A 14,831-nucleotide genomic window follows, 5' to 3' on the forward strand; every position below is an offset into this window, starting at 1 on the left:
CACTGGGAAGAAGTAACTATGGGGAGGAAGTGGGAGGGGAGCTGTTGCATTGTGGTAAACTGTGGTCAATGACATGAGACAAAGTACATGTGAACTGCTGTATGGAAAGTGAATTTGCTCTGTAAATCTTCACCCAAATCACAATTAAAGAAAAGAAAAAGTGCAACAGCTCTAGTTAGTCAAAGGTAGGAAGCAGTGAAAACTTAATGTATTAATTTGTGAGTCTGGAAAGGTCTGAAAACAAAACAATGCCATGGCAAAATCCTCTTTCCATGAAGAACTAATCCTGTGGTAGTGATCAAACAGCAGACTTAACAGTAGCCCCTGGGAAATTAAATCACCATGGGGCACAGATAATTATACAAAGAACCAGCCTGACCTTCCCAAAAGTTCAAGAGGTTTAGAGAACAGGACAGAAAAGGCTTAAGAAACTCCATTTTGTTCTGAAGGGCTGGACTATGAAGTGGCAAGTGATGAGAAAGAAACCAGGGATGAAGGGGAGAGAAGAGATTCATGAAAATATTTAAGTGACAAAACTCAGTAGGATTTAATGATCAACACCCAGGATAAGGGGAGGGCGGGGGGCGGATCAAGAATGACTTCAAAATTCAACCCCAGATAATCTTATTTCGGGCTGTAATCTTCCTCACATATTATGCCTATGTCCAAAATACAAAGTATAAAAATCAAGGTATGGTAGAAGCAGAGACGTAAAATTAGGTCCTCTGGTAGCATAGTGCCTAAGGCACTTGACTGCTAACCAAAAGGCTGGCAGTTCAAACCCACCAGCCACTCCTCATAAGGAAGATTGGGCAATCTACTTCCACAGAGATACTGTCTCAGAAACCCAAAGAGAGGTCACTATGAGTCGGGAAAATGACTCAATGGCAGTGAGTTTGGGTTTGTTTGTTTTTTTTTTTTTTGCCTGTGTGAAGTTACTCTAATCAACTTGTTGTTCTTGTGATGAGACTTAGGTTTTTCAGTGGAAAACTGGCCATTATTTGTGCTATAATTCTTTGGCTCTGATTTGGTTGGAAAAAAGTTTAGCTGTGTTTACTGTGGGGGGAATTGTGTGTTCACCAAAAGAGAGGCTGTCCTTTCTTCCTATAGTCAGATCCTTCTGTGCCCTGAGTCTGAAAGAACCTTTTTCTGAGCCATGCCACTGTTTTTACTGCCATCTGCAGAGACACACACATAGATGGGGCCTAACCATGAAGTACATTCCTGCCTGTGGCTTCTGAGAAGTCCAGGCTCCTGGAATGAAACATGTCTCAGTAGGTGTGCCTAGAACAAGTAAGAGGTGAAGGTATCAATACAGGTGAGGCATCATGGGGAATGGAACACGTGCAGGAAAAATGAGCTAGGCTACTCACAGCCCATGAATCACGGTGCCAGGAAAACCTGTAATTTGTCACAAAAGATTGCATTCCAGCTAGGGAATTCCTTAGATTTGTTAGAATTATTAACCTTACTGAGTTCTAAACAATGACAAACAGGGATGGAATATTAAGTGGTGGACTTGAAGTTGAAACTTGAGCTGTTTGCTGTCACAGGCTAGAGCAAATACTGGGCAGGTCTAGCTGCTTCTACTTTAAGCTTATGGATCTTATCTTTATTTAAAAGTTTGTCATTTTGTTGGTATGGAGTTTTCTTGCATTAATTTTGATTATTTACTGTTGTATTCGAATATCATTTATCTTGAATACTGAATTTATGGCAACTCATTCGATTTTGTGCCTGAGGAATTTTACATCTCACTTGCTCACCCTAATCCTGGTCCTGTTCATGCCAATTTCCAAACGTAAGACTAATGGAGGAGGAGTGTGAAGGTAAAAGACCTTCCACATTCAATAGCTGTGCAAAGAAAGGGTTCAGAAGGCCCTTAAAGCTGTCAAACAAAGGCTGGTGAGACCTCTGGTTCTGGTTCTAGCCCATACTCCTTTACTTATGCTTCATACTCCTTGGGGTTTGCTACTATCTGGATGGATGAAACTCAAATCTATATTTCTACCCAGGTGTCTGCCTAAGTCAGGGCTTACCCACTCATCATCCATGTAAGTATCTCTATTCAATTCCACAGGCATTGCCACAGAACTCATTATGCTCACAACTGAACTCCTTATCATCTCACCACCTCCACTCAACCATGGCTCTTCCTTTATTTTCTACCTAGGTCAGTGGCAGCCTCATCTGTCCACTCACCCAAGAGATAGCCTGGCAGTCATTCTTGATTCCCCACCCCCCTCCTTATCCTGGGTGTCAATCATTAAATCCTACTGAGTTTTGTTACTTAAATATTTTCATGAATCTCTTCTCTCCCCTTCATCCCTGGTCTCTTTCTCGTTATCACTTGTCACTTCACAGTCCGGCCCTTCAGAACCAAATGATGTTTCTCAAGCTTAATAGGCTATTATTTTTTTTTCCTCAAGTCTTTGTTGATGCTGTTTCTCTATCTGGAATGTCTTCTCCTTCAGACAGTCATTTATTCCACAAACATTTATTGAGTACCTGTTTGGTACTCAATATCATACTCAATTATCACAGGTTCTGGACAAGCACAACCATGGTCTCTGCACTCACAGAACTTATTGATTTCTTATGAGTTAGGCAGGGGTGTTCAATGTGTGAGAACAGTTGGTGGAAACATTGTAAGGGAGAGGTCACCCATCTCCTGGAAGACTTCCGCAGGCTGGATTAAGTACTCTTTGGCTGTGTTCCCATAATACTCTGTTTCACTGTAGCAGAAACCTCATGAAACTATAGTTTCCTACTCATTGTCTTTATATTCCCAAAGGGTGGAGGTCTCCTATTTGCCTTTATAGCCTCAGTGCCTGACCACAGCAAAAATGCTATTGTCTTCTCCTGAGTGAAAGACTTACAGACAGAAGAGTCATGAACAACAACAGATGGAGAGGCAAAACCCAAGATCACTGCCACCATGGCTTGTGCAGCTGGTGAACTCCTTGCTTTTTCAGCGACACCTCTACCAGATGCATCAGGGCTAACTAGGTTGACTAACTTTGAGAGTTATTTGCCCCTCTGCATAAAGGTCATTGTAAAGTAGGACACTCTTTTCTGAATGCTAAAATGGAATTATATTCCAGAGTTCTTAAAATCTTACGTAGAAGAAATTTACAGTTTCAAATGCCATGCTTTAGAGATGCTTTTAAATCGAGACTTATTTACCATATATATGTGATTTTATGCTCAGAGAGATGATGGGGGTGTAAGGGAGAAAGAGAAAGAGGGAAAGGAAATCCACATGGTACACATGGTAAGTATGTCAGTGTTCCAAACAATAAAGAATAGGGTCTTATAGAAACTAACTTTACTGTGTAGGGTTTTTAAAGATGTGTCAATCAATTATGGACAAACAGGAAGCTGAGAAGCCTGCTCAGGATCACTCATGTGGAGCAATACATTAAGTTGAACAAGTGAGAGGAACCCGGGCGGTGTTGAATTACCCCTTAGGTTGCGACAGGTACGATCACAGTAAATTATGAAATACCTCCTGGCTGTGTGGTTCCAGACAGAGAAAGCAGCATTTACCTTATAGTTTCTGCAGGAAGGGTTGAAGGCATTAGTTCCACAGACAAACAACGTATCATCATTTTTCTTTAGAAGAACTTTAATAAAGTTGTGACACTCATCCTGAAAAATAATTCAAACTTTTTATAACAGTTCATTCAATACAGAAACTCATTTTTCACATTATACAGTGATCTGCTCACCCACACCCACTCCATTTCCATCAAGTCGATTCCAACTCATAGCAGCTCTGTAGGATGGAGTAGAATTGCCCTATAGAGTTTCCAAGGCTGTTAATCATTATGGAAGCAGACTGCCACATCTTTATCCCATGGAGTAGCTGGTGGGTTTGAATGGCTGATCTTTCGTTTAACAGCCAAGGGCTTAGCAACTGCACCACCAGGGCTCCTGATCTGCTCACAGCACTAAAACCAAACCCACTGCCATCAAGTTGACTCTGACTCAGAGCGACCCCCATTGGGTTTCCAAGGCAGTAAATTTTTACAGAAGTAGATTGCCTCATCTTCTTTCCATGGAGTGGCTGGTGGGTTTGAACCACCAACCCTCTGGTTGGAAGTCAGATGCCTTAGGCACTACGCCACCAGATCTCCTTGATCTGTTCACAGGAGGGTTAAAATGAAGGTAGCTGAGGAGCTCTCCTATAAAATTTCGAGTTCTTCCTGCTATGCTAAACAATTGTTTTTTCTACAGCAAATAAAAACAGGGTGCAGAATGGAAGCGTGTACGTAGGTCACAAGGAGGAGGCTTGCCTGGAAGCACCAACCTCCCATCATAATAATTTTAATGCCAGATGCTACAGGGTCCCCTGATGCACAAGGCTCCTGGCTGAAGTATGTTTTTATGCTGCTTTATGACCAAAGGCACAAAACCCTGTATGTCTGCAGCAGCCTTTTATGAGCTCTTCCCCCAACTCCCTGTAGGCACTGGGCTGCAAGGTGGGGCTGTCGGAGAGTGCACTGTGAAGAGTCAGGATAGCAACTTTGTGCCCATAATCCCTAGTGCGCTTAAGTAGTTCATGATGCAGCCTGAGCAGCTGTCGTAATGTTTCATCACATTAAAAGCAAACTATTTTTGCAAATTAAAGGCTTCAATAAGTTGATGGAAAAAGCAATTACTGGGGAAAAAGTGAATGGCATGATCCATTCCACGTCACAGTCAACGGCTGGAGTTAACATTCAAAACCTTAACCTACAGTGGCAGCTGCAGGAGAAATGAAAATTGCCTACCTTATGTTTTCCCTTCATTCTGCATGTGTCTACATCAGCCTGTCTAGATTTCCATGTCAGTTTCTGCCGGGATCAAGAAAGAAATCAATTAAAGCCCAGAGGTTGTTGCATTTGATTTTAGAAGTAAGAGTTCCCTTGGGGAGACTAGAGGCTGAACATATATTTACTGAAAGCTTTCTGCACCCTTTCTCGATGATTAATTCACCACAACAAGAAAAGATTAGAGATGGAAATGTTCATTTAATTTTGAACTCCTATCTATTCATTAAACTACAAAATGATCTTCTTCTCTTTGAGATAAAGATAAAGAATAAAGAAAGGAGAGTAAGTATCACCATGGAATTTTCACATAAAATATCCAAATTAACTTAATAAATTATGCTCATTTTGAGAAAATACATGTCCTACCCTTTCTTTTCAGTTGATAAATCAATTTTTATAAAGTAGATTTTGTCCTTAAAATATGGAAGTCATTTTCTTATGCAAAAGGGAGACATTTACCTTTGGTGGACAAAGATTTAAATCAAGTTTTCTCCTTCTTGTAAGTTAATGGACTGAAGGAATCATCTACTTGTATGTACAGTTTTTCTTAACTAAAATACCCCCATGTGGAGTTACAAGCAATGTTAGGTTATATTTTATGTCCGCCTGAAAGGGATAATGATCAAACTCCTGAACCACAACAGTCAAATCAAACACATGGAAAAATAACTTTGAAACATTTGTGGGATAAAATTTTGCGTAAGAAAATTGGTATTTCTGTGGTACAAACATGGCAATATTTTATTAAAAGAATTTAGAAATTACCAAAAACTCCAAAATGTATATGTATGGATGCTCAATGAATAACACATGAAGTACAAAACTTTTTCTGAAAACGTATTAAGCCCTAACCTACTCCCAAATTAGAACCCAGTTACTATCAGGTTGACTCTGACTCATGGTGACCCTGTGTGTGTCAGAGTAAAACTGTGCTCCATAGGATTTTCAGTAGCTGATTTTTCAGATGTAGATTGCCAGGCCTTTCTTCCAAGGTGTCTCTCGGTGGACTCAACTACCAATTTTTTGGTTAGCTGCTGAGCATGTAAATTGTTTGCATCACCCAAGGACTCTACACCCAGATTAGGATCCACAAAACGTGTGGTGGTATTTTCGAATGAGTCTTAACCATATTATCTCAGTAACTGTATTTAAAATATTACAGTCCTTCACTTCAGAAAGATGGTTTTAAAACTACTTACTTTGCTACAATAAATTTCTTCGGCATGTGACGTGTCTATATCAACAGTATAAATATGGTCCCTGTAAGCAAAGAAAAATTAATATAAAGTCAAACACAATAGACAAACACAAGTGTAAAGACAGTTTATTTTCTACTGAATGAGTTATATCTCATTCAAGGCAAATAAATCCATATCCATGTTATTAAAAATAAAAAAAGACATTTACATGCAAGAAAAAGAGGCCAGCCTGCAAGAGACATTCTGGATGACATTAAGCATCTTTCTGAAGAAGTACAGCATCTTGCTCTAATATACACCTTTTATGGAAAACTTTCCTGTAGTCAGCATTCTCTGTGACACCAAAACTCCAGCACTTGCATATATGTAATTCAGGAAAAAGACCCTGGACATTAAATTGGTCCAAAAACTGGAAAATAGTTGGGTTCACATGCCCTTTAAGTGTCTTCAAATCCATGTACCAAACACTTGGTATTGAACATGCCACATTTGCTCAACAACAGGGTTTAAAAAAAAAAAAAAAAAAAAGCTAGTCTCTGTCTTCATCTCTTCAGAAAATATATTTCCAGTCTCAGCTTTGATCGAGAAGATGGAAGGAAAAAAAGATAATGGAGGTAAAATTATTTCCAGAAGCCACTCTTTTCTTCACACGATGATGGTCAATTAAGGTCTAAAATGTACTTGAGCTAAAGTTTACATTTCTTGCTTCTGTTCACCTTCCTGTTTTGCTGAGAATTTGGTTCTCTTTACAATTTGCTGCCAGTCTCCCCTTTGAAGGGGAGAAACAGAATCAGCAGCTCAGGTGTGGGACTATATTTAAACATCCCCTTCTGTGTGAGCTGAGTACAAAGGCGTTTTTGTCTGGAATCCAGAAGAAAGAAAAGAACTACACTTAACTGGGGAGATGAGGGGCTAGTGAGGGAAAGCAAAACAGCTCATTTTCCCTTGAAATAATATTGACTTTTTCTAAAATGCAGGAAGTCCTGGGGCTGGAAAATTACCCACAGCTTTAAACTAGGGCCTCAAGGCACTGATGCAGACTTTCAAGCCCCCTCGTTATTAGAAAGAGGGAGGGAGAGAGATAGGAGACAATTATTTAGTTAGGATAAGCTTTTTTCTTTTCTTTTTTTTCCCCCTCTGTCTTGGGAAATCTCTGTTTGCTACTGTTTTTCGGGAAAGCACAACAGAGAAAAAAATGAAATAAAAAGAAGCTCTCTCACGTGAAAATAAAAGAAGAGGGCAGGGCAGTTGGCTTACAAAACTCCTCTGCCTGCCATGGAACCGTGAATGTGAGTGAGTGAGCCAGCGAGTGAGCGAGTGAGTGTGTGTGTGTGTGTGTGTGTGCGTGCGCGCACGCACCCGTGAGGTTGGTAAGGGAGAGAATGAAGAGCCTATTTTATAAATTGCTGAACTGGGAAGTTTCTTCAAACTTCAGTAGGGTGCCAGAATCACCCTGCCCTTTAATTTCAAGGCAGGTTTATTGCATTCCTTTATTACTATCTTGACTTTATTGTTGGTACTGTGGTCAGGCTCATTATTAGAATGGAATTGCCTATTACTTTGGTATCAGGTTTGAGATGACTCTAGGCTTTCCTTGCCCTGCCTCCCCTCAAAACTTAAGTAGGAGCTGAATATATGAATTGTAAATTAACGACTGATTAATATGCATTGGCAACTCCTCAGAAAGCTCTGGGATTGCCTCTCCTGGCATGGCCTGTTTATGTTAATTAGCAGTTTAGAGATTTTTTTTTTTTTTCCAAAAGAAGAATTTATAAAGTAGATAATAATAAAGCAGAATTGAAAGAGGTTCTTGTGACCAAGCCTCACTCAATACCAGGGTTCTGGATGGGACTTGGCTTCCAATTGCTGATATCAATTGTCTAGAAGAACTGAGAAGCATTTTTTAAAACAGAATAGCATGAATGAAATCTCTTCTTGGACAATGGCAATCTTTTTCAATATCCTAAGGATCACATTGCCCCCAGCAAACAGAAACCATACTTTATGGAGTAAACCACAGACAAGGGGCAAGGGTTGTTCCCAGCCATTGCATGTTCATCCCAGGATTCACGCACTGCCTTTGCTAAATTAAGTTATTTGAACACAAACTGACTTAATCCTATGACTTCCTGTTACTGCCACCATGGAGCAACACTGAATTCTGGGTTGCCATGGTTTGAGCCTGGGGAAAGGATTTAACTTTAAATCGTGTTACTTGCTGCCTAGGAACCTGGATCTCTCAGGGCAATGTTGGGAAATGTGACATTAAAAAGAGCCGAGAGGCCTTAAATATGGTGCCCACAGAACTACTTTAGGAATTTTTCCAAGGGCAAGTGGCTGGGTATGATAGGAGCCCTGGTGGCATAGTGATTAAGTGCTGGGCTATTAACCGAAAAGTTAGCAGTTCGAACCTACCAGCTGTTCTGTGGCAGAAAGATGTGGCAGTCTGTTTCCATAAGGATTTACAGCCTTGGAAGCCCTATGGAGTACATCTATTCTGCCCTAGAGTATAACTATGAGTCAGAATCAACTCGAGGACAATGGATTTTTTGGTTTGTCTGGGTATTGAGTGAAAATCAACATGCCAATGAGAAGGTATAAACTTGACGTTTAACCAAAGACAATTCTGTTTTATAGCTTTTCGAAAATGAATGCTTCTTTTCTTTTTCCTTCACTTTCTTCTTTTTTTTATTGGAGTGAGAGTTAGGATAAAGAATCTTGGTTTTAATGAGCTGGAATAATGGTCACCTTTAAGTTTGCATAGCACCTTGCTCCTTATTCTCCTGTACTGCATTACAGTCCATACCTCTACCTGCAGTCCACACCCATGCTAAATCACTGCTAGATACAAGGGCAGTCTGTCAAACCATTTTTCCCCCTAAGACACAAGTGAAAAGTGAACAATTCATAGGAGATTCCTGAGTTACTCTACTTCTCACAAATCCAGTGTTTAATCATTTGTTCTGATCAGCCTTTAGATAATTGGGTACCAATATAATCTTCCAGGCTCACTACATCCAGAAACTACAAACGATATCTAAGAAGGAGCTGGTATTTTCTTGGAGAGGCAGCTACTGAAGACCTTATTGGAATGCTTTCTAGTGAGCACCCACAATGGTTATTTTCTTTGGCAACAGCTATTAGAAGTTAATTACCAGGGCAAATAGTACCACCTCGAAGGCTCAGTGAGCAGCACAGTACAGCAAGTAATACTATGATCTTCAGCAAGACCAATAGGGCTCAAATCCTGCCTCCATCATTTTGGCCCAGTCATTTAACCTCTCTTACCTTGGTTTCTTCCCCTAAGACATGGGATAATAACAGCTCCTTCTCACAGGATTGTTTAGAAGACTGAATGGGTTAACATTTATAAAAAATTTGCAATTATATTTGCAACTTACTTCTTATTATTATCTACGCTCACAGCCAGGTTAAGTATCATAATTTCTATTTCATTTTCCCAGCATAAAATGATTAATCAATCCAGATCCAGTGGAACCCGATAAGATAGGTAATACTTCCAGGAACTGTTCAATGATAACTATTCTGAATGAGCTATACAATCCAAAAATGGGTGGATTATATATTATTGGAATCCCAGGGGACTTCAATTAGGATAATCTAATCCAATATCTCATTTAACAGGGGACACATATGGGCAGACAAGTTGTTATCCAACTACATTAAGGGCAGAATTAGAACAAAAGCCTAAGTCCATCATGATCCCCCAAGTCCACTGTGATCCCTGTTCAGGCAGTATTCACAACATGTCATTCAGTCTTTAGGCACAGAGTCTAAAGAACATTTCCTCAAGGATGCATAGTCTCTTAGTAAAGCCAAATCAAAAATCTTTTTATATTTTGATATATTTATGGTTTCATTGGATGCCATTGCTATTCTGTTAACAAATGATATATACTGATGTTCATTGCACAAACGCAAACAGATTTAACATACACACACCTACACACACACACACTTATGTAATACGTGTTTATATAGTCAACTCAATTTAACAAACAAGTATCAAGGAGTGAAGCACTCGACTGGGTGCTGAGTAAATATTTGCATATATGCTCAGGATACACAGTAGGTTATTTGGGTTTAAGCTCCACAATATGCAATTATTTCCATCTAAATCCACATAAAGTTAAACAGACATCGAAAATCTTGAAAGAATGATTGCATGACAAACCAAAATAGCCTTTAAATTAAATAAGGCTTTGTGTGGGAACCTTAAAAATCTGAAAAACGATGCACAGCCAGGACTTTGGACTTGAACACAGATGTGACAGAAGGGCCACTTACCTAGCAGCAACGTAGAGGGTTCTATTCATGATCAGAATCATCTGAATGTCCAGTCTGTGCCTCTGTGTGGTGTTCCGTCCTGGCTTGTGGCCCACAAACACCGGATACTGTTTTGTATCTGTGAAAAGGGGAGATGGGGCAAGAGAGGGAAAAAGAAATCAAGCCAAGAAATGATAGGGTGGGGGTGGATGGATGGGTAATAAGACAAAACCGTATTTAAGTCAGACCTTGCCACCATTTCCATCAGAAATAGTATGACAGAACAGTACTATTTAAGGCTCATCAAATTACAATTTAATTTACAGATGATGATAAGTAATAAGCCTGAACTTACGGTTCTAAGTGTCACAATTTCTGAGTTGTCTCTTTTTCTGAGGGTTAAACTTACTAGTGAACCCTTTCCATGAAGGTGCTCTTTTCTTCCACAGTTTTCTTTTCATCTTCTGTAGAGTGCTAAGCCCGAGGGGCAGTCTGCCAAAGATCTTGTCTCGGGACAAAACTATTTCAAAGCAGCCTACCCATCAATCACCACAAAGGCAATGTGGTCTGGAGGCAAGAGCCTTCATCCAGGAGCCAGAAGAAAAATACAGTCTCCACAGGCGTCCAGTTGGAATAATCCACTATTGAAGGCAGCCCCATTAGGTTGGTTGGCATTCTAGGAACTGTGGGAAGTTCACTCGAGTTGAGCAATTGGCTAATCTCACAGAAATTTGGGCTTTGACAGGGCAGGGTCAAACTGAGTGTAGCCAGTTGGGTGGATCTCAAATTTTCCCTGCCTCGGGCAGTCAAGGAGCATATTTCTCTTTTCCTACAGTTGTCTTTAGTTGGGAGTGGGCAATTTGTACTAATATCTGACCTTTAGAAATACCTAGATCTCAACATTTCTCTGTCTTTAAACCTACAATCTGCAGAGCTTTGGCAATCTTCCAAAGAAAGTAAGAAGGAAAGAAAGATGAGTCATTTTAAAAGGCAGTTGTTTTCCAGGGGTGTAAATAATGAATAAAAACCATTCACAGATTAATGCTCAGACCCCTACACTTTCAACTCCTCTAGTATCTGAGCGCTGCTCAGAATGGGTATCTTATTAGAGAGTCACAGTATATTTTACTCACAATCAAGCTAGGTATGAGTTTATCTTATGCTTTCCTCCCACTGCTCTGAAACTTCATTTACCCATTCAGCAGTGAGCTAGCTAAAACAATTAATATGTTTGTCTGCTAGCATGGTCTTAAGCGATCATTTAAGCATGATTTTCAGTAGTGTATTTGGGCTGAGGAAGCCTTTTGTACTGTGGCACCAAAGATAAAAAAATCTTTTTGAGTGGAAATAATGAAATTAAAAAAAAATTTTTTTGTACCTTGAGGAAGGTGAACTCTGCCACTTTTAGAGTGATGATATTGGACCACATAATTTGGGTCCTTCATCATGCCTGTGGTAGTTATGTTTGTGTGTCATCTTGGCTGGGCCTGGTTGAGTGGCTGGGTAGCTGGTGGTATTTATTCCCCATGATGAGACTGACAATCAACTCCATGGTGGGATCTACCACAAGCAGCTGAGTAGCTGCCTTTGGGATGTGTTCTGCTTCCTGTATATAAGGAGAAGCCTTGGGAATAGTATCTAGCTTATGGCATGCTTGAACCCTGCATGTAGCTGTGTCATTGCTCAGCAGCCTGCCATGTTCTGCTGATCTTGGGACTTACAATGGCTTTAAATTAACGGCCTGCGGTGTGGTTTGGTAACATCGGGACTGTGCCATTTTATTTGCCAACCTTGGGCTTCTCAGCCTCAGCAGCCAGCAGCTGTCTGAGTGAAGAAATGCCTCTAGCTTCAGTGGGCTGGGAGCTGGAGGCAGAGCTGAAGCCCCAGGCTGAAGGGCTTGCACCCAGCCCCTAGAGCTTGGCACTTTGAACTTAGACTTAAAGCCTCCAAATTATAAGAATAAACTCCTGTTTGTCGAGGCCATCCCATTTGTGGTATATATTCTTGTCAGAGCAGCACTAGGTAACCAGAACAATGGCCTTTGACCTTTTGTTCTCTAATTGTTTTATCAATATTGCTTCCTCATCTTCATGTAAAAATATCTTCTTTTTCAACCCAAAGATTGGGCATTGAAGGACTTGTTAGTGTCTAACATCACTGTTAAATACTCTTTATCAAGTTCACTCTGTTTTTGTTTTGAGATAATTATGAGGACATAGATAGTGGGGAAAAATGTTCTTTTTCACCTTTACTGTCACAAAATATCTTGCTTTTTGGAGGATAGGAAAAAAAAGGTAGCAAGTTGATTGTTCTGTCCAACATACAGGTAGGATTTTACTCTTCTGAAGAGACAAATGAATTTTTAATCATATTGGTTATCTACCCCTGACAATGGGAGCGCTGGTAGCATAGTGCCTAAGGCACTTGACTGCTAACCAGAAGGCTGGTGGTTCAAACTCACCAGCCACTCCTCAGAAGGAAGATGGGGCAATCTACTTCTGTAGTGATACTGCCTCAGAAACCCAAAGAGGGGTCTCTATGAGTCGGGTCCGACTGGATGGCATGTAACAACAACACAACAACCCCTGACAATAAGGAAGAGACCAACAGACAGTATATAGACAATTAAAATAAGTCCTCGGTGAAGTCAAAATCATTCTCAACCCAAGTCTGGCAAAATATAAATTGCAAGTCTAAAAAAAAATTTTTATTTCTACCTTACTCCAAAACACTCATTATTTTCAGCTCATCTCTTTTAACAATGTCCATACATTGATTACATATGAAAATATGTAACACTGGCAATGCTAGTGATACTTTCCCATACAGCTGGATTAAGTCATGATCACAGTCTCCACATAATTGAGACTTGACTGAAGGTATTAGGAAAAGTTTGAAATCCTGCACAGATATGTCTCCACATTTGATGAAGTTATCCTTCAAACCCACCAGCCACTCCTCAGAAGGAAGGTTGGGCAAACTACTTCCTTAGTGATACTGCCTCAGAAACCCAAAGAGGGTTGCTATATGGGTTGGATTCTAGGTGACGGCAGTGAGTATTTATAAATATGTATATATGTATATGTATATGTTATACCACCAATTTGACTAGACTTGAATTAACCAGCTTTGTCATCCACATGGGTTGTTGTTGTTGTTATGTGCCATTGAGTCAGCCCCGACTCATAGGGACACCCTCCTTGGGTTTCCAAGGCAGTATCACTACGGAAGAAGATTGCCCAACCTTCCTTCCAAGGACATGGGTTAGAATGACTAAATTTCCCATATATATTTACCAGTGGAAGGAAGACTGGGCTTCTATAAAGGTTTACCACCTCGGAAACCCAAAAGGGGTTGCTATGAGTTGGAATCAACTCAATGGTAGCAAGTTTTGAAAAAACCAAACTCACTGTCATTGAGTGGATTCTGACTCATAGTGACCTCATTGGGTTTCCGAAGTGGTAAATCTTTATGGAAATAGATTGCCCCCTCTTCCTTCTGTGGAGCAGCTGGTGGATTTGAACTGCTGACTTTTTGGTTAGCAGCCAAATGCCTTATCCACTGTGCCACCAGAGCTCCATACATGAGAGAGAGAGCAAGCGAGTGAGCTTTGGTGGTGTAGTGCCTAAGACATTTGACTGCTAACCCAGAAGCCTGGTGGTTCAAACCCAGCAGTCACTCCTTAGAAGGAAGATGGGGCAATCTACTTCCATAGTGATACAATCCTGGAAGTCCAAGGAGGGGCTGCTATGAGTCGGATCCAATTCAATGGCAGTGAGTTTTTTTTTTTTTTTTGTGTGTGTGTGTATACATACATATATACATACATACATACATATATACATGTATATATATATATAACTGTGTTTCCAGTGAAGGTTTACATAGAAGTTTAGGTCTCCAACAATCTCTACACAAGTTGTTCAGTGACATTGGTTACATTCATCACAATGTGTGAACATTCTCATTATTTCTCTTCTGGTTGATCCATGTCTATTAATCTAGTTTCCCTGTCCCTTTATATTCTTATCTTTGTTTTAAATTAATTGCTGACTGGTCTCACAATAGGTGATTTTTTAAATAAAATCTCCTATTTTTTTTTAATACTTAATTTTTATTGTTTACTGGTTGATGCAGGCTAAAATGTCCACAAAGAAATGGAGCAAGAGTAAAATCATGAGTACTTACAGTTGCCATGCGAAATACTGATTGGCTCAGAATCTTCTGGGAAACCAGCCCCAGCAAAGTGTAGCAGTGTGAAATATAGCAGCAAGGCTTCTGACCTCATAGTAGTTCAGCGGGGAGACTTTATTTCTCTACTTCACCCTGCCAAAGAGCAGAAAAGAGATTTTTGTTTTTTGCAAGTCAGCTTTATAAAATGAAATGACCTTGAAAATAAATTCAAGAGAAAAGGGGCCACTGCTTCACATCTTTTCCATTGTGAACTCATTGATTATTGTGTTTTACTTGTATCCACTGCCCACTGCACCTCCTTCTCCATGAACCTGACCCATTTTGCAAACTTCTT

At 40.1% G+C, this 14,831-nt stretch overlaps 1 protein-coding gene across 1 annotated transcript in view; it reads right to left on the reverse strand.

The window, feature by feature from the left end:
- Nucleotides 1-14,591, reverse strand: part of SEMA6A (semaphorin 6A) — a 73,006-nt gene extending 58,415 nt beyond the window's left edge. Inside the window, exons 1-5 of the mRNA XM_007956722.2 lie at nt 14,492-14,591; nt 10,325-10,442; nt 6,017-6,077; nt 4,776-4,838; nt 3,550-3,651 (exon numbers count right to left, since the gene is read on the reverse strand). Of these exons, the coding sequence (XP_007954913.1) occupies nt 3,550-3,651; nt 4,776-4,838; nt 6,017-6,077; nt 10,325-10,442; nt 14,492-14,591 (444 nt within the window). The remainder of the gene's footprint in view (nt 1-3,549; nt 3,652-4,775; nt 4,839-6,016; nt 6,078-10,324; nt 10,443-14,491) is intronic.
- Between the last annotated feature and the right edge of the window lie 240 nt (nt 14,592-14,831).

This window comes from Orycteropus afer, unplaced genomic scaffold, assembly GCF_000298275.1.
Source record: "Orycteropus afer afer isolate SDZICR_OR568_19922 unplaced genomic scaffold, OryAfe1.0 scaffold00654, whole genome shotgun sequence".
Lineage (NCBI taxonomy): Eukaryota > Metazoa > Chordata > Mammalia > Tubulidentata > Orycteropodidae > Orycteropus > Orycteropus afer.